General features: G+C 34.3%; 1 protein-coding gene across 2 annotated transcripts in view; it reads right to left on the bottom strand.

Annotated features, from left to right (window-relative positions):
• LOC111047556 (band 4.1-like protein 4A) overlaps window positions 1-26,924 on the bottom strand; it is a 611,588-nt gene that overhangs the window by 54,521 nt on the left and 530,143 nt on the right. For both annotated transcript variants that reach the window (XR_005570427.1, XM_039420715.1), the window contains exons 6-8: window positions 18,164-18,261; window positions 2,661-2,781; window positions 1,214-1,301 (exon numbers count right to left, since the gene is read on the bottom strand). Coding sequence is in view for 1 of the 2 variants with exons in the window: in XM_039420715.1 (XP_039276649.1) it covers window positions 1,214-1,301; window positions 2,661-2,665 (93 nt within the window). In the remaining variant the exon portion in view is untranslated. The remainder of the gene's footprint in view (window positions 1-1,213; window positions 1,302-2,660; window positions 2,782-18,163; window positions 18,262-26,924) is intronic.

A 26,924-nucleotide genomic window follows, 5' to 3' on the forward strand; every position in this document is an offset into this window, starting at 1 on the left:
ATACTGACAGTTGAAAGTGAATATTACTGAAGGGAACTGTGCCCTGGAAAGTCCATTTGCAATTATTTAACTGTTCAATCCGTGGTTGTTGCAATTGTAGCCTTGCTAATAACTGCTAATACTTCGATTGCCTTGTGTATTGCTGGTTTGGTCTTAGCACTAATCTCCTTGAAATATCAGATATATAGTGAAATAATCAATTTAATAGAAAACTGAGTGTAGAAACATAGTGGGGCGGCGAAGGTTAGCTTCAAGATTAATAGACTTGAATATTTATGTATAATGCATGAATTTGAATGATAGTGCTCATAGTAAAGAGTTATTTTTTGACCGATTCAAATAGTAACATGCATTACATTCAACACTCTTGAGGTTGAAGCTACCTTCGTCGCTCCACCGTGCTTTCACCCTGATTATCTATATAAATAAAAATCGAGCCTCAAAATTTGACATTCAATAACTTTTTTATGTGTGCACCGAATTTGATGATTTTCTTTTAGTTGTGTTCGTTATGATCAGGACCAGGTTATGGCCTATCAAATTTATAATCCGACTCCAGGACTCTTTCCTACGGTCCTTCAAAGTTTACATGAAATCCTTATGGGAGGAGATTTGTGAGCTGACCACACACAGAAATAAAAATCAGCTGTTATAATCATTGCGTCACACAACAGCCGTCGGTAGATAGTAGACAAGAGTGTGTACTGCTCCATAACCGCCCATGTATTTTATTCTAAACGCCCCGACTAAAACAAATTGACTGTTATGTGTGTAACCATTCAGCAGTGCGGCCTCAGGTTGAAGACTTACATGATCTAAATACATAGCCGTGTTTCAAATAATTGTGCTGTCTTCGGTGTTCAAAATTAATTGATTTTCAGTAAATTGTTTATTTTGCAGTTGGAAAATTATGTATATAGATAAAATGCCGCATCGTGCCTCTTTAGGTGTGCATCCAGCTAAAGATTGTCATGAGATTATGGCGGTACGAAGTTCGCCGGGCCAGCTAGTATGAAATAATATTCTTATATAGAATATAGAATTATCATTTTACATACTTAATACAATTATTATTACAATGTCAATAAACTATTATTTTTTCTTTTGGACTAACATGAAATGCAAAATCTCTATGAATGAAGGCGTGAAGTTTGGATCGACTTTCAAAGATTTTTCGATACCATTGAACGGAATGTGGAAAATGATATCTTACCAGTACAGGATGAAGATCTACTCCATACATTTCAAGCCATTTCACCTTATCCAGGTAGTTTAGTTCAGCTACTGATGGTAATTGTCCCCTGCAACAAAAACATTCACGTTTCGATTCTCACAAGCAATAACCAATAAACATTCAATATAATCCAAATGCTTTATTCGAATTTAATTAATATATTCGAATTTTATAAATATAGATGAGAAATAAGAAACTCAATACTTGAATCAACAGATTGTTGAATAACTAAGTCACTCGAAACGCAATGGAATTTGTGGATGTTGAATGAGATGGAATGACATTTAATCTGATTTCAATATCAGTGAACAATCACTCACTATTGAATCTGGTCTCTCAGATTATAAATAAATTATGACGATTGCTCATATTGATCCAAATGATCAACGATATTTATTTGAGAAATTACTTTCGATTCTCTAGAGCTCCAATTCATGTGGATTATTGCACATCAGCTTCGTCTGTGTATGAGTCTAATATACACCGTGATTCAAAAAGAATACCACAACTTTGAAAACTGATAACTTTGCAAAGAATAAACGGAGAGTGGAGCACTTTCCGTCATCGATTCGAGGAAGCTCTAAAATATTTTCTAGTTCCTTTTTGAAGCACCACCCCATTGGCACTCATCTGCCCGTTCCTATCTGAATGAAAACTATCCGAGGCAATGGTCGGCCGCCAAGCAGCTCGAGACAGAGCACTTCATCACTGGCCTCCAAGAAGCCCTGAACTCACACCTGCGATTTTTTTCTATGGGGTACGTTAGAGAAAAGGTGTATCGACCGCCTTTACCAGCTAACATTGAGGAGCTCAAACAAGAAATAACAGCAGCTATACAAACTGTTACGCCCGATATGCTACTGAGGGTGTGCAACGAGTTCGAGTATCGTATTGATATCACTCGAGTGTCTGAAGAGGGTCACATTGAACATTTGTGAACTTGTTTTCTAGTGAGGAAAAACTTATTTTAATACTCTTCATTTTGATTTATAACTCAAGTTTCTATTATGTTTCCTTGATTAAATACAGATTTTCAAAGTTGTGGTATTCTTTTTGAATCACGGTGTATTATCATACCTAGTTTAGTAGAAGTACAGAGTAGGGGATGGTGCAGTAGAGTAGGCTATAGCCGTTGTCTGTCACAATCTATGGTTAGACTCACTTGTCACTTCTCACTTTCATTTTTTTAATAGAAAACGTTGATATTATTTCTAGGCAATTCCAAAGGTGCGAGCTCCGAAGCATGGAATAAATTAATCTATCAGTATTCTCTCTATCCACTCTTCAGTAGAATCTATACAGTAAATGATGAATCAGTCCCCCTCTGTGAATCAAAGTACTTACAGTTTTAAGACTGATATTCCAATAAATTCCGATAGAATTCATGAGAAATTTCTGAATAGTATTGAACTTTTTTTGGACTTACTGCATGTCTTTATGTTGTTCGGCGATCTTTCCTTCCAACTCGACACTCTGGTTAGAGAGGAACCTGAACTCCGATACATAACCAGGGGAATGTCGTCTAGGATCATAGTCACCAAGTTCAGCTGGAACAATAGGAAAAATTTCAATATTGCAATAAATTGAAGAAAACAACAATATTGATTATCATAACAAGAACATTAGTTGCCTACAACATGTTATGTTTTGTACAAGTAAAGTCAGTATCGAAGTTTAGTAGAAATTAATCAAACTGGCTGAGAAAAAAAATCAGAGTTGTCAACGTGATTAAAATTGGATTGAATTGAATCATTGGCTTTATTAGAGGCTGATTAAGGACTCTGGGTCCTCTTTGCCACCCCAACTCCGCCAACCCTAGAAGGTGGATAAGAGTAGAAGGAGAAGAAGAAAAATGAGGAAAATAAGGAAGATAGACATAAAGGATTGGGAGAGGGAACGAGTAGGAGACGACAAGGAGGTAGGAATGAACTCTTGATGAATTATCAGAGAAATGATGATGATGATTATTATTATTATAATATTATCATGTATTATGATGTAGGGAGAGAAGGAGAGAAGGCTAATAGTGGTGTAGAAGGAGATGAAGAAAAAGAAGAAGGAGAAAAAGAAGGAAGAAGAAGAAGACAGAGGAGAGGGAGAAGGAATGGAGGAGGAGGATGAGAAGAATTAGAGAGATTGTGTAAATAAAAATTTGAAGTTAGAATATCAGTTTATAAGGAAAGGTGGTTCACAGGAAAAGTGTGATGTGAAGACGTGAATAAAGTGGAAAACTAAAAGGGAAAAGTAGAAGAGAAGTGGATGCGAAGGAAAGGAAGAGATAGAGAAATGAATTGTGAAAAATGTGAAATTGAAAGAAAATTAGTTAATGAGCAAAAGAGCAAGATGTGAGGTGGAAGGGGAGATTAAGTATGAAGAGAAAAAGAAAATTGTTTGATGACGATGAAGAAGAGAAAGGAAACAACGAAGAAGAAGAAGAAGAAGAAGAAGAAGAAGAAGAAGAAGAAGAAGAAAACGAAGAAGAAGAAGAGAATAAGTAGAAGAAGAAGAAGAAGAAGAAGAAGAAGAAGAAGAAGAAGAGGAGGAAGACGACGAGGAAGAAGATGAAAAGAGACCGCCGCATCACTTCACTTTACAGTACTTCATTTTGAGTCATTATTTTTAAGTATCTATTTACATGTCTGCTGTGATGCCTCATTACACTGCTAGACACCTCCATAATATTACTCCCACACTATACTCACTTTCCCTCTCTTTTTCATCCTCCTCCTCACTACTTCTCCTCCTCACACCTCATCCCCCTTCTAATCCTCCCCTTCCCGACCCACTGCCTCTCCTCACCATTAGCGCAAATTCATTCAGCACCCTTAATTACGTCTGGTTCGTTTTCGGTTGTTCTTCATTACTCTCCAACACCCCCCGTCGCAATAACTGCTTCTCATTCTTAGTTTTAATTTCGTTTTCCGTCTTCGATAAAATTGACTGATAAATATTCACAATGCAGCTTATGAATCACAAATTGCAGTGACGATTTTCACCGTTCTGATTTTGTATCCGCGCTTAATTTCTTATTTTCCATTTTATTCTACAGTTTCCACCCTTCACCTTGTTTCTTTCTGACCATTTTTTCTTTAATCTCCTTCTCTAATCTCTTTCCTCTAGGATTGTTAGTATGGGTTAGGTAGAGATTTTGAGGTGTGCATCCACCTAAAGTTTGTCATGAGATGCATCAACTATTTGGCGGTACGAAGTTCGCCGGGCCAGCTAGTTCTGAATAAAACTGGAAATTTTTGAACCGAAAACTTCACGCACTATTTATAACTCTGCATACTATGTATGCAGAATTATAAACTATTGTACTCTCCATTACTAACTGCTCGTAATGATCACTTTTCAATACCTTAATTACAACCATATTATATAATAGATTTGAAAACGGTATCTAACAGAATCACTGGGCATAGTGTGTCAGTATTGGTTAAAAGGGGAGTATTGATGTCATTTATAAGGAAAATAGTGATGGTAGATAGTGAATCCCACTATAGATTTGAACTTTACTTGCAATGTGGGTGAGACATTTCACGCTCTAAAAAGTTGACCTCGATGATAATTCATTGTCGAGGAAAATGAAGTGATTCCGGTTAGTCTCAGTGCTATTATTTGTGTTGAACTGGGAGCTCCCTGCTATTATTATTGTTGGGAGTGATGGTTGTTGTGAGAAAGTGCAGGAAAATGAATGGTAAAATGTAGAAATAGTGAATGACAAAACGTGGAAAATAATTTGAGGCCAGGCTTATGCCTGATGATGGGGGAGAGGGATAGATGATGTGATTTTACTAGTGATTTCTGATAAGTTTCCAAAGAAGCGGACATTGTTTTGAGGGTCCCAAGTATGACAGACAGTACTGGAGGCAGTTGAGTCATTCTAGGTCTACGACTTATATCTACATATCGACCATATACTATATACCATATACCTATCTGTTCGTACTTTTATATATGTGCACCAATGTTATTTATTAGCCAAAGCTATCAGTACAGAATCGAATACTACCACTGATAAATACGAAGAAAAACGATTGCAATACAACGATAAAATGATCGTTGCCAACACTTGTGAGGGATCAGAGATATATACGATCCACGATATGATAGCTCAGACACTGATGTGTGAATATGCAATTCTCTCCAATTATTCTCTATTATTCTTCTCCTTTTTCTTCTCATTTTCCTCCTGGCGAATCATTTCCTCCCATACCATTCTCATACACATGTCATTTTCCTTCAATTATCTGTCGGGATCGCATACTGTGTCTGTGATCTTAGCAGGCTCCTCATTCTCTTATGTTTTTTTTTCTCAATCTCCTCATTCTCTTTTTGTCTATTCTCTATTTGTGTCATTATCTATCATCTTTTCTTGTACTCTCTACCTCTTCTCATAAACCATAAGTTATTTATATACAGTACTTAATTCATTCCTCATTTTTCACAAATGACTGACGTGACTGGAGATTAAGGTTTCTTTTTCCAGTCACGCCAGAAACTATTGTATTTTAATGATTATTTTTATTTGTAAAAATATTTTTTGTACTTGGCAATAAATTCAAACCTATCCATTATTAATTTACGTGGATAACAATAGTAGATGGGATGATGAAGCAATCTTTGTACTATTTTCCTCCCGGATTTAGTTTTTATTTCGAACTAGTTGAAATTATGAACTTTTAGTTCAAAATAAGGTCTCTGACGCGCTATTTTCATATAATCCCTGTCTAAAATGATGATGCAAACTATCAACACAGAATTTAGAGGGATCAAATTAATATAGAATGGATCATTGATAATTTACTTAAATACTATTTGAAACAATAAAATATTGAGTTATTAGAGAGTTTAAAACCATTGGAGAAACACAAACCACATAGTAAAGCGTAAACATAGGCTAGGCTACTCATTCCACTTGATATTCATAGTTCTGTTCATGATTCTCATAACCGGTTGCACAAAAGTCTGTTAACTTTTGATCCCGATAAAGTGACACGAGAACCAATCAGAGAAGGTTTTTAGGGAAGGAGGCTTCTGTGATTGGTTCTCTTGGAATTTAATCAGGATTGAAATTGAGCAGACTTTCGTACAACAGGGTCTCATTCTCTTCTTTTGACCTCCTATTACCTCATTTAAAATTTCTCTTGTATCCTCAACTTTTCTGAAATTTTCCTCTCCTTGGTTTTTTCCTCATCTGTCTCCTCATTCTCTGTCTTATTCCCCATCTCATCCTCGTCTAAAGGCTATTCGGTACACTTTTTTCTTAAATTCAAATTGGATAATCTTTTTCAATATAATTGTTAAGATCATCATAATAGTGAGAAAAAGTGGTAACTCAAATTTCTAAGTGAAATTTCTTAATAAGTCTAATTTCTTAATAAGCGAGTTATGGGAGTTATAAGTCGTTGAAGTGCGTTTTCTTTCCAGATCATAAACGGATCCGACTATATTAACAGAACTTCTCTTAAAAATTAAAAAAATGTAACTTTCCAAACTAAAACATTTTATTCCCTATATTGTTCATAAATAGAAAGTAACATTTTTTGAAAATTCTATAACTTGTTTATTTTGGCATAAATCGCGAGAAAACGCTTATTAGAACAAAGCCAATGATATACTGAATGTATTATAAAAACTCCAATGGAAAGTTCGAAACCCTTTATGCCACTTTTTCTCACTCTTATAATGATCTTGACAATCATATTAAAAAAGATTATCCAATTAAAATAAAAAAAGTGTACCAAACAGCCGTAAGTAACTTCTTCTTGGTCTTTAAGCCAGTTGTTCCTTTCCCAATCTTTCATGCGTTGAGAATGATATTGTGATTTTCAATGCTCAACATTAGTAAATAAAAAAAAACATTATTTTCCTTCTTCTTTCAACACTCTCCTTCCACCAGTGATCCATTCATCGTACCTCTCTTTTCTCCTCCCCACACACCATACACCCTTACTTTCTTCCTAATATTTTCCCAATGGAACATAAAACAAAAAATTCATCCTCCTCTTGTATCTCATTATAAATCAACAGCTAGCCGACTTCGACGGATAATTATTTCAATCGACCATTACGAGCTCGGCGATAATTATCGGTAATTCAAGCAAAATGCATTGGAAAAAATTGGAAAATGGAAAGAAAATTGAGGATAGGATGAGACTCGAGATGAGGTGATGCCGATGATGATAATAGAGGAGAATGCAACCAACTTGAATATTATGCAAATCTAATGATGTTTGGCGGCTTGCAATTGAGGGGAATCTTGGAACCCTTAACTAGTGATATTCACTTTAAACTGTCAGTGTCCTTTTGGAAAAATATCATTGCTTCCCTTTCAACCAATGCTGACAGGTTTTGGATGTATCTTACTATATAAACGCTAACTGAAGTAACGAGAGGCTTGTCACGACTTTGTTTTAGCACGCTCACTCTCTCTCTCTCTCACTCTTTCTACACTATCTCTCTTGCTCACTCTCTCTCTCTCTCTCTCTCACTGTGTCTCTCTCTTTATTCCTCACACTCACACACTCGCTCTGACAAGACATGCACATGCGTATTCGTATGATTCGATAATGCGGTGCATAACTTAGCATACCATGCAGCATGCAGAATACATTGAACCCTATTCCGTTGTGCTGGGAAGAGTGGATTTTTTCGTGAATCACTCAGGTCTTTTTTTGTAAGAAATTAATATTTTTTTCAACAAATTAGCTTTGTTATGGAAATAGTTTGAATCCATAGAAGAATTTTGTGAGATCATTATCCTCATTCATTATTGATTCATGAACGAATGATAAGTGTGACATTATTTTTTCCTACAGTTACGTTGAAAAGTGGCCATTCCTGCACTGATTACAGAACGCAAAGAATCACTTTTCCGCTCTAGTGCGGGAAAAATTTTTCTGCACTCCAGATTTGCAACATAGCAACGCAAAATAGTTAGTAGGTTTATGGAGCACCAGTGCAGCAAAATCAAAATTAAGTTGGTAACTGTGGTATAGTGTTATGGTGCACGTTATAATAATATTAAGGCAGTGGACAACAGTGGATGACAGCGACAGCCACCACATCAGTGACAGCCGCCTTCATCCATTTACTACTACATTATTATTCAATTTTAAATAAATTAAGGTTTTTATTAATAATAGAATTACACAGAAAAACATTAATTTGATGGTTTTCAGGGAATTTTACCCATAATTACCCACTTTTCATATTCAATGGTAACTGTAGGAAAAATTTAATGTGAAATACGTGCGCAAAGTTCCTCTGCTGCACTCAAGAAACCATTCCGCCCTCGCCTACGGCTCGTGCGTAAACGTTTCTTTCGGTGCAGCAAACTATCACTTTGCGCACTAGTTGCACAAATAACTATTTTTACAACAAGTTAGTGTTGGAGTAGTTTAGGTATGAAAATAATTTGAATTTAGAAAATGACATTGTGATTTCTTAATACTCATTCATTATTGATTCTTGAACGAATGATAAGTATGTGCATGTACAAAAGTATCTCAAGCTTGAATCATCTGCTGTTATCTTGAAGAGTGAGTTATCTGAAAGGCATAGATTATAGTATCTTTTCTAGAGAAACGCTGTTTCTTTATGTGGTATATCTAAGCTGCTAACTAGCAAAAATTAGGGGCAAATAACTCGTCCATCTCTCTTGAAATGTTCAAGTCAGTGTGTGATAGTCTGTAGTAATCTAAAATAGTTTGAAAATTCAATAGAATTAGAAAATAAACAGCGGAAGCTCAGTAAAAGCGTTTATGGTTCTTGGATCTGGAAGAAAAGTTCCCAATATCAAAACACAAAATAAGGGTAGCATTTTTATTATACTTTGTTGTAGTTCAGACACTGTGTCACTTGTAAATATTGAAAGACACTCACTTTTCTTGGAGTATTGAGGAATGCATTTCACTCCTGAAGAGGAGCTTCAACAACAAAGTTATAGTGTTTCGTCATGGAAAGCAACATCTTTTTTATTCTAGTTCGTTGCTCAATCCCATTTCCTTTCTAATATTGTATGTGAGTTTTTCCCACTTATCTCTGATTCATTAATTTATTTTTATGTATTTCATACTTTACCCTGTCTATTCTCTATCGTATCTTTTCTTTGTAATCTATTACACAATTGAGAAATGACAACACAGCATTTTTCTACGACATTTTTTGGAATGACACATTAAGCCTACTAAAAAGAGAGTTGCAGCCCTACTGGAATAACTGCAAAGCATATTAACATTATAAAGCGACATCTCTGCGGTCTCTTTGCCGGGCAAAATGTTGAAATTCTGAATTTATGAGAGCCACGCAATATTTTTGGCGTACGCAGACCGCATTAAACGAAAGTGCGTGCAAAACCGACTCCGTGTATCGCGAATTTATTCTGTTCTACGCAGTTTGTATTCATGAGGCATCCAACGTTTTATCATAATGAAAAAGGAAAATTGAGTATTCATACTTTGTGTTTTGTAGGATGTAGAGAAACTTTTAGTCTGATGAATCAGTTCCTTAGATACTTCATACACTACTGGATACTAACATGGAGTAGTGCTTTACTATTCTGGATAATATATTCATGGAATATAAAAACAATATAGAAACTTTTAGTACCTTTTTATTAAAAAAATTAAAATTCAATATGATCTATGGTCAAAACTAGTCGTTAAAATATTTAATTTTTTTTTATAAAAGGGTACTAATAGTTATTTGTATATCTAGAGTGAAAAGTGCTGTTTTTTTCTCCCTGAGGGAAAAGTTTGAAGCCCGAGGCGAAGCCGAGGGCAACAATTTTCCTGAGGGAGAAAAAACATTTTTCACTCGTGATATACACAACATTTTTCCTCCACCTACATTTTTATAAAAACTGCTAATAAAATAATTTTTAAAAACGTATGTGACCAAACAATGTGTTACAACATAATCTAAAAAGTAAACAGAAACAGCTGGCTTGTAATCACAGTTCTCCTCCGACAGCACTATCTGTCGGCTAAAGTTGTAACAACAATGACAGCCAAAACTACAGCTATGATGAAGTTCCCGTTTCAAATTTGATTAGTTAATAAGTAATATTCGTTGGCTGATATTTTGAATAACATGGAATGAAAGAAAAATTAATACATTTTTTTAGTATAGTGATATGAAGTTTGTAATAATTATTTCAGCATACAAACATAAATTTATACATCGATCAAATGTCTGGTTGAGGTATTGAATTTAGTTGGTTTAATGACTACTCTATATGCTTCCTCATCTGAGCTTAGACCTTCTGACCTATTCCAAATGTACGTTTTTAAAATAGAGATGCTTCCCATGTTATTCAAATGGAGTCACTTTTACTCCCTAGGGAGTTTTTCTGTTTTTTAGTACCGAGAGCGAAAAAGTGACACTTTAGTATCATGTTTCAGGGAGTAAAGTAAGTAACTTTTGACAGTAGGTGGAGGAAAAAAAGTTTTTATATTATTTTTATTTGAACCAAGTAGCCCATATAAGCGAAGTGATTTCATGGAATATACTTTACTATATTCACTACTAGCGGATATCCTTTCATACTAACAAACCATTCTAATTTTTTTATTGACCAAATAATCAGTTCAGCATTCTCTTTCATGTGCGTGTACGATGAAGTCATAACTGACAAATGATAATAATTGATAATGATAACGCATATCATTAATCGACGTGTAGTTTAAGCTATGCTATCTTTTTGCATAAATCACATGTGCTCCTCCGTTCACTCCTTTCACTCACTCAAAGCATTCAGGGGATTTAAAACTCTTATAAAAAATCTAATGCGTTACCTTGGAAAATTAATTGCTCCTCAAACTTTTTAAATAATTGATGAGTGACGATGAGCCCTGATGTCGGAATTATAATATTGGAGAATCGAGGGTTTCGATAGAAATCAATGGTACAAAATTGATTACTTTTATTAGTAATAACTTCAAATACCAACTTCTATTAAAAACTTGCAGGTAACTCGTGCTCCGCAAGGGTCCGAATAAAAACTTGACCTACTGAAATCTTGAAGAATTGAAACTAGGCCTGTAACCATCCTCGGTAAATAAAGCATTGAGAAAGATTGATTATAATAAGTCTGAATAAGTCACTGAATATATGTGACTAATGACTAAAACATGTACTGTAATAACTGAAACTGAATGACTAAATGATATTTGAATAAGTTACTGACTCCGGGGATTTTAATGGATTTCATTTATATAGATAATTATACAGCCCCAGAATAAATAATTTACTAAAAATCAATTCTAAACACCGAAGACAGCACAATTATTCTAAACAAAGTAATGTCTACTGTTCACAGAACTACTAGTATACATGACTGAATAAATAAACAAATGAATAACTTTGAGCAGTCAGTATCCCTTATGAATAACAACATGGATGCTTCTGATTCAACCAATGCTGACATTTTCTATTCTAAATTTAATAGTATTCCCTATAATGTTAATTTTTTGAATATAAACCCCTTAGAAAACATATTCACCTTCAAATTCGCAATTTAAAATCATCTTTGAATATAAGGTTTAGTAAAACCGAAAGGATTTAAGTTATCTAAACTATTAACCTTCAAAGTTGAAACAATATCCACAGTGGTATTCCGTCCAAACGGTCAAAATACACAGTGAATCGATCAGATATTGTTTAAATCTGTGGTTGCTAGTCTTTTCTCTCTCTCTTCTTTTTCTTTAACCATTTATCCATGGAGTTGAAAATTAATTAAAGTAATATTCATTCCTACTTGCAAACGTGGAGTATTGTTTCCAATTCACAAATTTCTCTCTAATAAAACATACCAGTATTTATTATATTAATTATTTTCTATCTCTGAGCTTTGTGTTTATGTTTTTCTTATTGATTCTGATTGTAAATCATGTGAGTTTGAATAGATAAAATTTGAATTTTTTTTTTTTTGGAATTCCGTCCAAACGGGCACAATCCTATTATATTAGGCGAGCAATTATGTATATATCTGGTTATTTTATATCTGGTTATTTATGTTTCACGGATCTCGAAAACAGCTCTAACGATTTTCACAAAATTTGGAACATAGCAGGTTTATGATATAGAGATTCGATTGCACTAGGTCTCATTCTTTGGAAAACTCGCTGAACGACATTAAAAGGATAATTCATCCTTGGAAGACAGATTATAATTTCGTCGTTTCTCGATAACAGAAGATGCGTGTGCCTGTGGGGAGAGACAGAATTATTTCCAGCTGTGTAATCATAATCAATCATCGAGAAATTCTATCTAGCTAGATAATTTTTATCGCTTCGATCAACATAATCTGATTTGTTGACATGACATGGTAATCCTCCTAAACTAGAGTATATCATAATTTTCATAGTTGACCATTATTTGACAATTTCAAGTGATTAGTAAGTGTTATTTTGTTATTCAATTTGGTTTGTATATAATCTAAATTACACATTTTTTGATGTCAAATATTTGAACAGAAAATTGAACTTGAATTGGTTGTGAAAGTGTATGGAACATAACCTACTTTCTGGACTATTTATAGTGTATAAATCAAAATTCGGGAAAAAACAGTTTTGGGGTGTGCCTGTTAGTACTTCCCCAATCATTTTTAAGAATTGTGTTCAGTTTATCAAAAGTCAATGAATAAATAACGAGCGAATCTCGGCGCCCCAATATTATACAGTAAATAGATCAGATAGATAGATAAACTATAGATCAGAATCTATAGTTTAAATCATTTTCAACAGTCAGTAATCCTCCCGAATAACATCTATACTCCAATCTCGACTAACTCTGACAGTCTAAACAGTTGTGTTAGCATTGTTGTGACTCAGAAGTAGCAGACTGTTTGTTGCCTGTGTGATAACAATAATTTTAAGTTGCAACAGTGCAACGCAACACAACCCGGCAATGTTTTGTCCTTTTGCGGAAATCACTGACCGAGAATATTATTCTCGGAAAGGTTGTGCAATGAGGGACCTCATTGTCGGGCTCCAGCCTTACGGCGTGTTGCATTGTTTCAACGGTGCTACTAACCATAAGGTGTACTGTAGTGTAGTTCACTTGAAACTGTCAGGACTAAAGTGCGGTCCACGTTATAATGTCAGTATTTGATCAACATTGGACTTGCTATCCTTGTCTATCATTCGACAAAGCAGATAGTGCTTTACTTTTCTAGCTCCACAACGCTACCAGATCGTTATTTAACAATGTAGAAATATAATCTGGCAAGGCAGAGAATCAGCAACGCTGTTCTCCTATCCTTTTCCACTGCCATTATAACGTGGACCTCACTATAGTTGAATGGATAGCATTGTTGTGGAACGCTGCCAGTTCAAAATCAAAGTAATGTTTCGGGCTTTGTTCAGTTTTGGCGGGAAAACAGATTTACGCGGAAACTGTCATCAGGTGGGGAATGAACGCTCGCTTTGTTTGTATAGAGAGCTCCACGTTGTAATGGCAGTACTTGATCAACATGGTGTTGCTGTCATTGTCTATCATTCGGCAAATCAGATAGCGCTATCCTTTCTAGCTCTGTAACGTTGGCAGATCGTTTGTTAACAATGTGAAATATAATTAATCAACAAAATATCGCATCTCGATTATGATAATTAATTATTAATCTTCCGAAAATATTGTCATGAACCAGAAAGTCTGACAAACGCCCAAACATCAGTTTCTTCCTTAAGAAGAAATAATTTTTTTCAACTTTAAAAACTAAGAGCTGATCAGACAGTTTTGGCTGACAGAGTAATGACGCTGAGGAGAGGTAGAAGTGATTGAGATGATTGATTTCTCTCTTGTTTGCTCAATTAGTTGTTTCATGCGAGGGGTAAGTCGAGATGTTTGAACTGATTGTTAGTACACATGAGTCATTTACTTGTTTCAATTCCTTCCTTAAAGATTTTTGAACATGTTTGATTAAATAATTACTTTTATAAACAGGTCATCAATCATTTATTACAAATGATGGATATCACTGTCAATCATTTAATATAACAATAATACTCTTTCAAAATGTGATTATTTCAAACAAGAATGAACAGTTGATATTACATCGAATATGCTGGCATTGAAGGCAGTGGCAGAGCAGAGAATCGGCAACGCGTTTTTCATCTTTCTTTTTCCACTGGTATTATAAGGTGGACTCACTATAGTAGGTTCAAAATAGATTTTTCTCTATAGTAGTAAAGATTGAATGACTACCCCTGGAGAACCGACTATTATAAAATACTCATAAACCAGAATCACCAATAAAGAAAACAGATGAACATACATTTCAACTGTTATAATAACCAGCTGGGAAACAACCGAAGTGAAGTTGAATATATACGAGAGAAAGCAAAAGAGAAATGAAAAAAGTAAAGAGAAGAGGAGAAGATCAAGTGACAATGGGAGTAATATCAGTAAAAGTTAGCAACCCTTTTCAGAGCAGATATTTGCTTTTGAACTGGTGATGCATCCCTTTATCACAGTGACCTGTTCAGTTCCCCCATTCAGATATAGAGGTGGAAAGTTGTTGGAATGTGGAGAGAGGAAAAAGATGTCCAGATGATATTAAACAGTTGATACTTGCTTCACACTCACCACATGTGATGTGTTATGGTGTGCTGGGGAGGATGAAAAGGAGAAGGAGGAGAAGAGGGGAGATGAGGAGGAGGAGGAGAAGGAGAAGAAGAAGGAACATAAGAAATTCATCTGACGCTAGAAAAGCTAATTTTGTGAGATATGAAATGCGTTTTAGCAAGAGTAGTTGTTACAGCAGTTTTGCAAAGTCTCGAAGGAGAAGGAGGAGAAGGAAGAGAAGGAGGAGAAGGAGGAAAAGGAGGAAAAGGAGGAGGATGAGAAGGAGGAGAAGTAGGGGAAGAAAGAGGGGGAGGAGGAGTGGAAGGAAGAGTAGAAAGAAGACGAAGAGGAAGAGATCATCCACCATTTGGCAAACATATGTCGTTTTTGATGTTGCTGTCTTTTGATCCCCTATCACAATATTTATACGGAGAAACAAAAAAACATGAAGAGAAAGAACACGAAGAAGAAACGAAAATGTAGTGTAGAGCTGAGAAGTAGAAGGTTGAAGAAAATGAAGTGGATGACAAAGAGGAAATTATGAAAAAAATAAAGAACAGAAAAAGAATGAGGAGGAAAGAATGGAGAAGCATATTGTGGGAAAATAATGGGAAAAATACACAAAAGGAAAGTAGAATTTATCATTTATTTATTTATTTATACATTGATACATATAATATCATTCTCAACTATTGAGAAAGGAACAACAATAAGGAGAGAATAATAATAGAATAGAGAATGAATATAGTTTATTATAGTAACGAGGAAAGAGAAGGAGAAAAAAATGTTGAGTGAGAGAGTGTAATACAGGAAAAACATAATCATAAGATTAATCTTATTTATCTCTTTTCTGTATAGGGCTACTTTTATAGAAGTAGAAAGAGAAGTAAAAATCTTGGTACCCTTTTTGAAATATTTAATCACAACATGTTTTGGACATTGATGCCATTTTCAAGTGATCAAAATAAGATGCCATTTTAAAATCACTTCAAATGCCATTTTAAAGTGATATGGAAAAAATAAATAAATACTGCTAGAAGATTCTTATTTTGATCACTTGAAAATGGCATCAATGTCCGAAACATGTTGTGATTGAATATTTCAAAAATGGTACCAAGATTTTTATTTTTCTTTCTATTTCATAAGGTTAAATATTTTTTTGATTAGAATAATATTAACTAGGATATTGAAATGGAATAATAAATTATGATAAACTGGAATATTCAAAAAGGGGACAATAGCAACAATAATTTCGGGAATAATAGCAACATGAAGAAAAAAACTAAAAAAAAGATAGATGATAATGGAGTAAAGGAGAGAAAGAGAAGGTGATATTGAGCAAGAAGTGGACCGGAATGGAGAAATTATGAATGATAAAAAAAGAACAGAGAAGAGTAACGAAACTAGAGAGAGAAATAAAATTATTCTGTTGTATATCCATACGTTTTCACTGTTAAAATAAAACTTGAATTTAAAAAAAAAACACTTTTAAAGTGAAAATACACTTACTTTTGTAGTGACGATCGTTTCGACCTGTTGTTGGTCATCATCAGAAAGTAAGTATATTTTCATTTCAAAAGTGTTTTTTAAAATTCAAGTTTAATAAAATTATGAATTACTCGTATTATCAAGAGTAGATCAATATTATATTGTAGAAGCATGATGCATAGAACTCAGGTAGAAAGAGAGAAGATCAAAAATCAAGAAAAATTAGGAAAAAGGATCAAAAAAAGAGAATGTAAATCGGAAATGAGAATCTGGGAGAAGACAATTTGGAAGAACAAGAAAAGATGGAGAAGCAGGGAAAATTAGAAACCAGGAACTTAGAAGTGGTGCATTGGAAATGACCGCCAAAAAAAAGGAAAGTAGGAAAACTGCAAAGAAGAAGAACAACAAGAAGAAACCCCAACATACCCCACACTCGAATCCAATAAACTGTTTTCACCCCAAAACAACCAACCCTTACACCACCCCAACCCTTACCATTGGTTCGCCAAACATTTCTATCCGAGATAACCGACCCTCTCATTCGTCCGATATCTTTATTGTGAGCTTTAACATGACAGAATTTTCTATACACAACACCCTATTGCTTGCCACTCTACTAATGGTGACAGATTGAAGTGAATCACAGTGGTCACAGAACGTATTTTGCCACACTATCTCGACAACCTTGGACCCTTGCTGCTACAGTGTGGTTCAGATTCATCTGTCAGTGTTTCTCATATATACGGCATCAATGTTACTATTTCAACCGATTCTGACAAGCTATACTCTCACTAGATATAGTGAGGTTCACTGTAAACTGTCAGTGTTCCTTCATATACAACATCAATGCTTTCCTTTTAACCTATGCTGACAGTTTCATGGGAATCTAACCGTCAAAAGAGCGAAGATTTTCCGGTTGTGACCCCGTCTTTTCGTGTTGTAAACAGGGAAACATGTTTGCCTTTTGATAGCTACTCTATTGAGTTTTCGGGATTCCTTCGTCCATTTTTCAAAACTGGACCTGAATTATTTAAAAAATAGGATTAATAGGACTTGGATCACAGTGAAAATAGGTGGATTTAGATGAAGTGAACGAGATGGGAATATTATTTCTCGTTATACATTGAGAACTCAATCATATTTTTGTGTAGTTGAAAAGTTGATATAGTGGTAATTATTCATATTGAATGAATAAGACCAAGAATTGTCAAAAGCCACAGATTTATTGATACTTAGAAAGACCGGTTTCGGTTATTACACCATTGTCAAATAAATCATTGTCCGATAAACTTTATCGGAGTTTATCGGAGATTGACAATGGTGTAATAACCGAAACCAGAGTATCACCAATGGTGATAGAAATATCTAGAGTAAAAGCTTTGTTTAAGTTGAATGATGAAGACTGAGAAATTGTCAAAAACCACAGATTTATTGATACTTAGAAAGACCGGTTTCGGTTATTACACCATTGTCAAATAAATCATTGTCCGATAAACTTTATCGGAGTTTATCGGAGATTGATAATGGTGTAATAATCGAAACCGGTCTTTCTTAGTATCAATAAATCTGTGGTTTTTGAATAACCGAAACCGGTCTTTCTAAGTATCAATAGATCTGTGGTTTTTGACAATTTCTTAGTCCTTTTCATTCAACTTAATCATAGCTTTTACTCTGGATATTTTTATCACTATAGTTAGTACAAGAATGGTAAACCTTCCTTAGGAATCTTCATGGATGAGATCTTCTTAATCTATTATCACGATTTCACCAATCTATGATCTTATAAACGAAAAAAGGAATAAAACTTTTTGTATAGTTAACAATTTCTTAGTCTTTTTCATTCAATGAGAGCAATAAAATGTGACAACTTACATTGAACAACATAGGCACCGAGCTCGGCAGCTAAGTCAAAAGGCACCGGGAGACGTCCCTGAAGGATATCCTGCTTCACTTGTAGAAAAAATTGGTATCTGTAACAAAAATTTTGGAAAAAATAAGAAAAAATCGTATTTCAGAGTGGAATAATAATCAAATTGATTCTACCGAAACGTACCGCTTTACAAGACTAGCTGTTTAGATAGTATACTTCAGTAACGTTATTTTTCGAATAGAAGTTGATTTTTGTCTAAATTTAGGAGTATTGGTGGGGGGGGGGGTCACCTCTTATTATATTAATGGGCCGATTATGAATATAACAGCTCATATCAGAGAATAGATTATATGAACACATAATACATACATAATAAGATACATAACAGATTATAGATACATAAATACATATATTGCATAGATTGTTTATTCTAAAAACACTTCACTCACATGTGCTACTTTTCTACAAATTAATGAATACAATATAAAAACATTGTAGTACTCTTTATTATTAAAAACTTTAAAATACAGTCGAACCTCTGTATAACGAAGTCGATTATCCCGAGAAAAAATTCGCTGCCGAGAGGTATTCGTTATTGAGAGGTTCTGTCAAGAAAACTGCCACGATCCTATGGATCTTATAATATCGTATCACGGCGGTAAATAAATGAATATGGTACACAATACATATCATCGCGAACGTAGGTAGGGTACCTATTATGCCAATATTAATATAAAAAATTTAAAATTCATGCTGTTGAAAAAACATGTTTTTTAATATTTGTAGAATGTAATAAGTAAACTCACCAATTTATTTTCAGAAAGCTTGATTTGTACAATTAGTAGAGCTTAATCAAAGTACATACTCTGTAGCAATATTTTTCAACTTTTTACACTACTATTAGATGGAACGCAAAATACGGTTATTTTGTCAATAACTTCACTATAAATAATATAATAACTCGAATTTCCTATTTTTTTTTTTTGGTTTTATATTTGAAAAAGTGAGTAATATCGGTTGAATTTTGCATTTGAATAAAACATCATGTTCGATAAACGACTCACATCTATTCAAACAGTCGGACATGTCTGGTACACTATTTTTCAGTTTTAATCCTTGCCTGATAAATTTGAAAGCCTCTAGAACTTCTTGATCTGACGGATTCTTCTCCTCAGGTTCGACACAGTCATCATCAACATCTTCATAGCCAGTTCAAAGAATTGTGAATGTGTGACAAAAGCAAGAATGGGAAAGTCCAGTCGTTCACCTGCCTGGTCTACAATAATGACAAGCTCTTAGAATTCAATTTCCGACATGTGTTTTACCCTCTATTGACTGTCTACCATCCTATCTTCTTCCTACCTGAATTGCCATTATTTTTAGTCTATTGACCTTTCTGCTGAAACTAGAGAATTCCTTGAAAATGACCGTCTGCTTCCTATACACACTACACTTTGTATGTTGAAGTCAAGAGAAAACTTTGTTGTTGAGAGGTCTGAAATTCGTTAAATAGAGGTGAATAAGCAGCAAAAACTCTAAAATGTCATTGGACCAGGTAAAAATTCGTTGTATAGAGGATTTCGTTAAGTGGAGGTTCGTTATAGAGAGCTTCGACTGTATTCCAACAACGATTATTTCGACCCCAACTTAGGTCATTTTCAAATTGAAATCAACTGATCGTTGTTGAAATACTTTAAAGTTTCTAATAATAAAGTGTACTACAAGGTTTTTATATTGTTTTTTTATTAATTGTTTATTCTATACTAATAATATGTATAGCAAACATCTGATGTAAGACCTCTCAACTGTAGACATTTATCACAGACTTGAATTTTCCAATAATCCCGATGACTTCCTCAATAATGTTGACCGAAAAGTGTGGTCGAGGGTTCTGCTTCCCTGATTTTCAAAGAGTTTACAACCTCTGGTAGCAAATTACAAAGACACTGAACAAGCCCTTAATGCGTTTATGCATTAATGCCCAGGCATTAATGAGTAGATCCCTAATTTATGACTTCGAGTGCCAGGAGAGAATTATAGGTAGTCAACAAAGCAGTCGAAGGAGGAATACTGAAGAAAGTGGTTTTGAGAGGGGGAATTCGAAAATGAGAAGAGAAGAGAATGAGAAAAATAAAGATTTGAAGTAAGAAGATGAACGGGAGAGGAATACCAGAAACAGAAACAAAAGATAGAGATAGTAAAGAAAAGGAAGAGACACTAGAGCTAGAGTTATAATATTGGAGGAGAGAGAGCGTAGAGAAGGAATAAAGAAATCAAAACGATTAGAAGAAGATGAAGAAGAAGATGAAGAAGAAGAGGATGAAGGATATGAAGAAGAAGATGAAGAAGAAGATGAAGAAAAAGATGAAGAAGAAGAAGAAGAAGAAGAAGAAGAAGATGATGATGATGATGATGATGATGATGATGATGATGATGATGATGATGATGATGATGATGATGATGATGATGATGATGATGATGGTGATGAAGGAGAAAAAGATGATGATGAAGAAGAAGAAGGAGGAGAAGAAGAAGAAGAAGAAGAAGAAGAAGAAGAGAAGAAGAAGAAGAAGAAGAAGAAGAAGAAGAAGAAGAAGAAGAAGAAGAAGAAGAAGAAGAAGAAGAAGAAGAAGAAGAAGAAGAAGAAGGAGAAGAAGAAGAGGAAGAAGAAGAAGAAGAAGAAGAAGAAGAAGAAAAAGAGGAAGAAGAAGAAGAGAAGAAGAAGAGGAGGAGGAGGAGGAGGAGGAGGAGGAGGAGGAGAAGAAGAACAAGAAGAAGAAGAAGAAGAAGAAGAAGAAGAAGAAGAAGAAGAAGAAGATGATGATGATGATGATGATGATGATGATGATGATGATGATGAGATGATGATGATGATGATGATGATGATGATGATGATGATGATGATGATGATGATGATGATGATGATGGTGATGTAGGAGAAAAAGATGATGATGAAGAAGAAGAAGGAGGAGGAGGAGGAGGAGAAGAAGAAGAAGAAGAAGAAGAAGAAGAAGAAGAAGAAGAAGAAGAAGAAGAAGAAGAAGAAGAAGGAGGAGGAGGAGGAGGAGGAGAAGAAGAAGAAGAAGAAGAAGAGATGATGATGATGATGAGATGATGATGATGATGATGATGATGATGATGATGATGATGATGATGATGATGATGATGATGATGATGATGATGATGATGATGATGATGATGATGATGATGATGATGATGATGATGATGAAGAAGAATAAGTAGGAGAAGAAAAACATTAAAAATATGATAATCATGTAGAAAGTTATTGAACTGGAAGTAAAATAGATAACATGATTGAAAGGAAGACTAAGAAGAAGAAAATGAGGGTATAGAAAAGAATAAGAACAAATAAGAGGTGATTATAATGAGTAGAGAGACGGAGAAGTTAATAAAATATTCAACAAAGAGGGCAAACTCCAGAGGGAATTCTTCAAAGATGATAATATAAAGTGGAGGATTATTTCAGGAGTGAGCTACAGTATAATAAATCAGAACATACTGGTTGACTCTGGAAATTTATGTGAACTTTGTAAGGAATTTGTTCTGCCTACTCAGTGGTATCTTCGTATTTTATTGCTTATTTCAACCCCAAGTTATGCCGCTAAATTAGGTTGAAGATAAATTCCTTCAATGAATAATATTTCAACCAACTGTTGTGGGAGGAGTGGATTGAAACATTCCAGTTATGGTTATATCTGTTCCGCTGGATTTGAAAAAAAAATCTTTCTCTTTCTTAAAAAAAACACTGAGGAAGACAAAGACGTCTGATAATTTTTACATAATTATAATTCACATTTATCAAGCTAATAATTTATTCACCTGTGAAAAATATTGATGACTAGTCGTTAGGCTCGCTTCGCTCGCCATATCCGTCTAGCCAGGGGGCGGAGCCCCCTTGGACTGGATCGTCCAAGAATGAGATCAGCAGCTAGCTTCGCTTGCCTGCATTTTTCATTTGAACATTTTTATCATATGTCAGGACGATTCAGTCAGGGGTCCGGACTTCTGGCTAAACGGATATGGCGAGCGAAGCAAGCCTGACGGCTAGTAATATAATATTCCCAGAAATAGCTCTGATTGAAGTAGCAGTGCCCAATCAATTTTTACGCGATAAATGCATTTCAATCTTCAACTTGGTGCCAACCTAACAAAGTCAACTCAATTTAATGCCAATCTGACAAAATTATTAATTTGGTTACCAGTTAACAACTGTTTCGAACAGGTACTCTCTCTAGATTATAGTTCTATATTAACATATGGTATGGACATTTTTCAATTATAATTAAGAGATTGGAATAAGAAGAATATGCTAAAAGACGAACTTTAAACCCTTAAAAACCACCCTTAGAGTTAAAATATTGCTAAAAGATTTCTTAGTGCGCCTCTAAAGGGCCAACTGAACATACCTAATAAATTTGAACGTTTTTAGTTCTGCGATTGAGTCAGTCAGTCAGTCAGTGAGTGCCATTTCGCTTTTATATATATTTATATAGAAGAAGAAGATTAGTCATTCCAAACACCATTGGTGTCAGCACTGATGTAAAACTATATTTATTGGTTTCAATTTGACTCAGCAGTTGAACATAATGAGAAAACATTGAAGAAGTAACACCCAGTTGCACAAAACTCTGTTAACTTTCAATCCCAATTAAATGTCAAGAGAGCCAATCATAGAAGCCTCCTTGTCAGAAAAACCTTCTCTGATTGGTTCTCTTGGCATTTAATTAGGATTGAAATTCAACAGGCTTCTGTGCAACTGTGCCTGAGTATACAATACGAAAACATATATCGAATTTTAAACATGGAAAACTTGATAATTAGCAGAATAGGCCTATAATAATTAATTAGTGAATTTAATTCATATGAATTCAATGTTGAACACTTCTGATCAGCTCATTTCAATATTAATATCGAGGCACCGAGCCTCGCTCGTTATTTATTTATTGATTAACAGAACTCAATTCTTCAAAATGATTGGGGAAGTACTTACAGGCACAGCCCAAAACTGTTTCTTCTCCGAATTTTCATTCATACAATATAAATATTCCAAAAAGTAGGTTATGTTCCATACACTTGAATTCAGGTCAAATTTTCAGTCCAAATATTTGAAAACATAAAAGTTCTAATCTAGATTATTTACATACCAAATTGAAAAACAAAATAACTCTCACTAATCACTTAGAACTGAAAAATAATGATTAACTCAGTATATTATTATATATACCATCTCATGTCAACAAATCAGATTATTTTGATCGATTCGATTAAAATTTCTAGATTTCTCGCGAGATACGGTAAGCTAATTGATTACACAGCTGATCTCCCACACAGGCACATGCATCTTCTGTTATTGACAGACGACAAAATTATCATCTGATTTTCCAAGGATGAATTATCGTTTTCATGTCCATCAGCGTGTTTTCCCAGGGATGAGACCTAGTGCAATCGAATTTTTATATCATAAACCTACTATGTTCAAAATTTCATGAAAATCGTTAGAGCTGTTTTCGAGATCCGTTGAACATAAATAACCAGATATCCAAATATAAAAATAACCAGATATAAAAATTTAACAGATAATCAGAAATTTCTCGCTTTATATAATGGGATTTCAGTTCATAACTTGTTTCGTTCAAATTGATGGGGAAAACGAAATTAACTGATGAAATCCACTTGTTTCCTGAATAATGTGTTGGTTTTGAAGGAGAAAAGGTTTTTGGATAATTATAATCATTCTTCTGTCTTCCTCCTAATTTTCATCCTTATCTTCATCCTTTCCCTCTTTGTTTACTTCTACTCCATCGTAACTTCAATCTTTTTCTCATTTTTATTCCTCTATGCTTCCTGTAGCTTAGTGATTTTTGTGAGATTCTAACGATGTGTTGATTCCGTTGACATTACAATGTTTCCTAATATCTCTACTCTTTTCTTCTTCTCTATCATCACCACCCCTTCTCACTCTTCTTTCCAAACTCCATCCTTGTTATTCTCAATGTTGACTCCTCCTTGATGATCTTGTGAGATTCTGATGTTGTTTTGATATCGTTGTCGAAAAAACCAGTTATTCCCCATTCACAAATCCGGTGGCAACTCTATTGTACGATCTTGTAACGGTGTTCATGACATAACTGTTCGTTATTATAGGATGTCGTATGTTGGTAATACATGTTTGGATGTCATATAGAGGATGTCTATAATACTCCACGGCACAGCCCGATCTCATCTTATAAGTTAGTTGTTGTAAAATGTAGTAGCTGGCTCCCTATTATACTAATAGGAGCGTTGTTAGATCTTCTGATTCACCTGGTATTTTTTGTTTGAGTTGTTGAGCTGGATCAAATGAATTATATTATTCAAGTTGACTGACACTAGTGCATGGTTTCCTAATATTTTTTTCTAAATTACTAGTAGCTCTGTGAAAAGTAGACCTCGCGCAGTTATAAACCACAGCCTCCTCTTATACTGTCCAACAGAGTAAATCCTGTATGTATGTCGTGTCGGTGAGAAATCGGTGTGAAAACGGCTAATGGCTGTTGGGGTTGGTGTATCAGAAATGCTAACATCAAAAGCTAATCTCCTTTAAGACATACTGGCAACAGGTCAGCCCGAGTTGAAAGCAGAGAAAGGTCGAGAGACAATACTATGTTATTTTAGTTGACCGAGCGAAGTGAGGTCTAAGATTCAAGTCGACGGTTTGGCATTTCTCTAAATGTTTAAATGTTCGAATGTTTGAATGTTTAAATGTTTATATGTTGCGCATTTACGGCGAAACGCGGTAATAGATTTCCATGAAATTTGACAGGTATGTTCCTTTTTTAATTGCGCGTCGACGTATATACAAGGTCATTGGAAATTTCGCATTTCAAGTATAATATAAAAGGAAAAAGGAGCCTCCTTCATACGCCAATATTAGAGTAAGAATCAAACTAGAGAATTATTCATCATAAATCAGCTGAAAAGTGATTATACAGATGCGTGGAGAAGCCAGTCTATTGCTGTATTTCCATAAGGTCTATAGTTTCAATCAGGTACTTGTGGATGAGGATACTGCGTGAGGTCTATTGTTCACAGAACTACTAGTTATTAATTGCATGCATTATTACATGCAATCAATAGTTCATTTAATAGTGCATAAAAATTGCATTCAAAGAGGGATGCAATTAATAGTCCACACAGCAGCTGATTTTTTACCAAGTTACATTTTTATTGAATTGCATGCGTCATGGCATGCAATTTATAATCCACTCGATAGCTGATGAGTAATTATGTAGAATAATTATTCTATAGTCCGATTTTCGCGTTAATATTGGAGTTCGAAGGAAACTCCTTTTCCTTTTGTATTATCCTTAAAATGCAAAATTTTAAAAAACCCTATGTATACGTCGACATGAAATTCAAAAAGGAACATACCTGTTAAATTTCATGAAAATCTATTGCTGCATTTCGCTGTAAATGCGCAACATATGAACATAAAGAGAAATGCAAAACCGTCGACTTGAATCTTGGAACTCACTTCGCTCGGTCAATTATTTTGTAAGTGGTTTTCGTTTTTCAAAATCTTATTGTAGTCAGATTGTTACTTATTTTCTGTTTTTAGGTTACAATTATTTTTCTTTTGTACTTCATTTTTTCCGCTTTTTAATACAAGTCTTATGAGCATCAAGTTCTCATATACTGTTGACTAATTGATTAATGAATTCGTACAAAGGACAAATAAATTTGAAATTTTAAATTTCACAGGTTAATTATTTATTCATTCATACATATGTTACAATATCATTCTCAACTATGAATGATTGGGAAAGGAACAACATGCTTAAAGCCCACAACTGTTCCTTTCCCAAATTTAGATAGAAATTGTCCAAAAATAGGCTATGTTTACACTTTACGATTTTGAGTAAAAAATATCTATAAACAAGGAATCTAGTTTGAAATTTAAATTTCAAATACTGCTACAGAATAATATAATTCAGTTGCTGTTTCATTGGATGAGCAAAATACTGTCAAATACTGATAAAATAACATTCATTACAAAGATAATATAATATTTTGATACAAGCATGATATAAGATTCGTCTAATCAGAAACAACTAACCACCTAATGACTTACTAAACACTAATTAATAATACGCACAAAAAAACTAACAAAACCTACTCTAGAACATGGTACGCCATAGTGGAGTAGGTAGGTCAATTTCCACATAGAGAAATCTAAACATGTAGAGGACACATTATAAGAATTTTTTGTAACTAGCTATTGTATGTAATATTGTAATTTATCTAATATTTTGTGTAATTGATGTTGTAGTTTTAGTTTTTTTTTAAATAAACACTTATTTATTATTTATTTAATCCTTGGGGAACTCTTCCCAGTCCTCATATTTGCAATAATGTCCAGTAGCATATTATTTTAAAAACTATCTCAAACGAAGTTACATCATGGAACAGGAATATTAATATTACTTTATAGGTTATAGAACAGAAATAAGACGAATCACCACAACCCTTCTCCACCTGTGCTCTTAGTGACAGAAGTCAGTCAATTTGTCGACTGCTTGTTGATTGTTACATGGTCATTTTTCAATTGATCGATGCTATGTGATCAACTCGCTGATTGGTTCATTCTTCAAGTAATTGTGGTGCTACATTGACCAATGACAAGCCTTGTTAGTGGGAGATCATCGTTCAACTTCAAATTCCTATCAATCAAGACATGTGCCTTCTTCCCTTGTTATTTATGAT

This window comes from Nilaparvata lugens, chromosome 2, assembly GCF_014356525.2.
Source record: "Nilaparvata lugens isolate BPH chromosome 2, ASM1435652v1, whole genome shotgun sequence".
Lineage (NCBI taxonomy): Eukaryota > Metazoa > Arthropoda > Insecta > Hemiptera > Delphacidae > Nilaparvata > Nilaparvata lugens.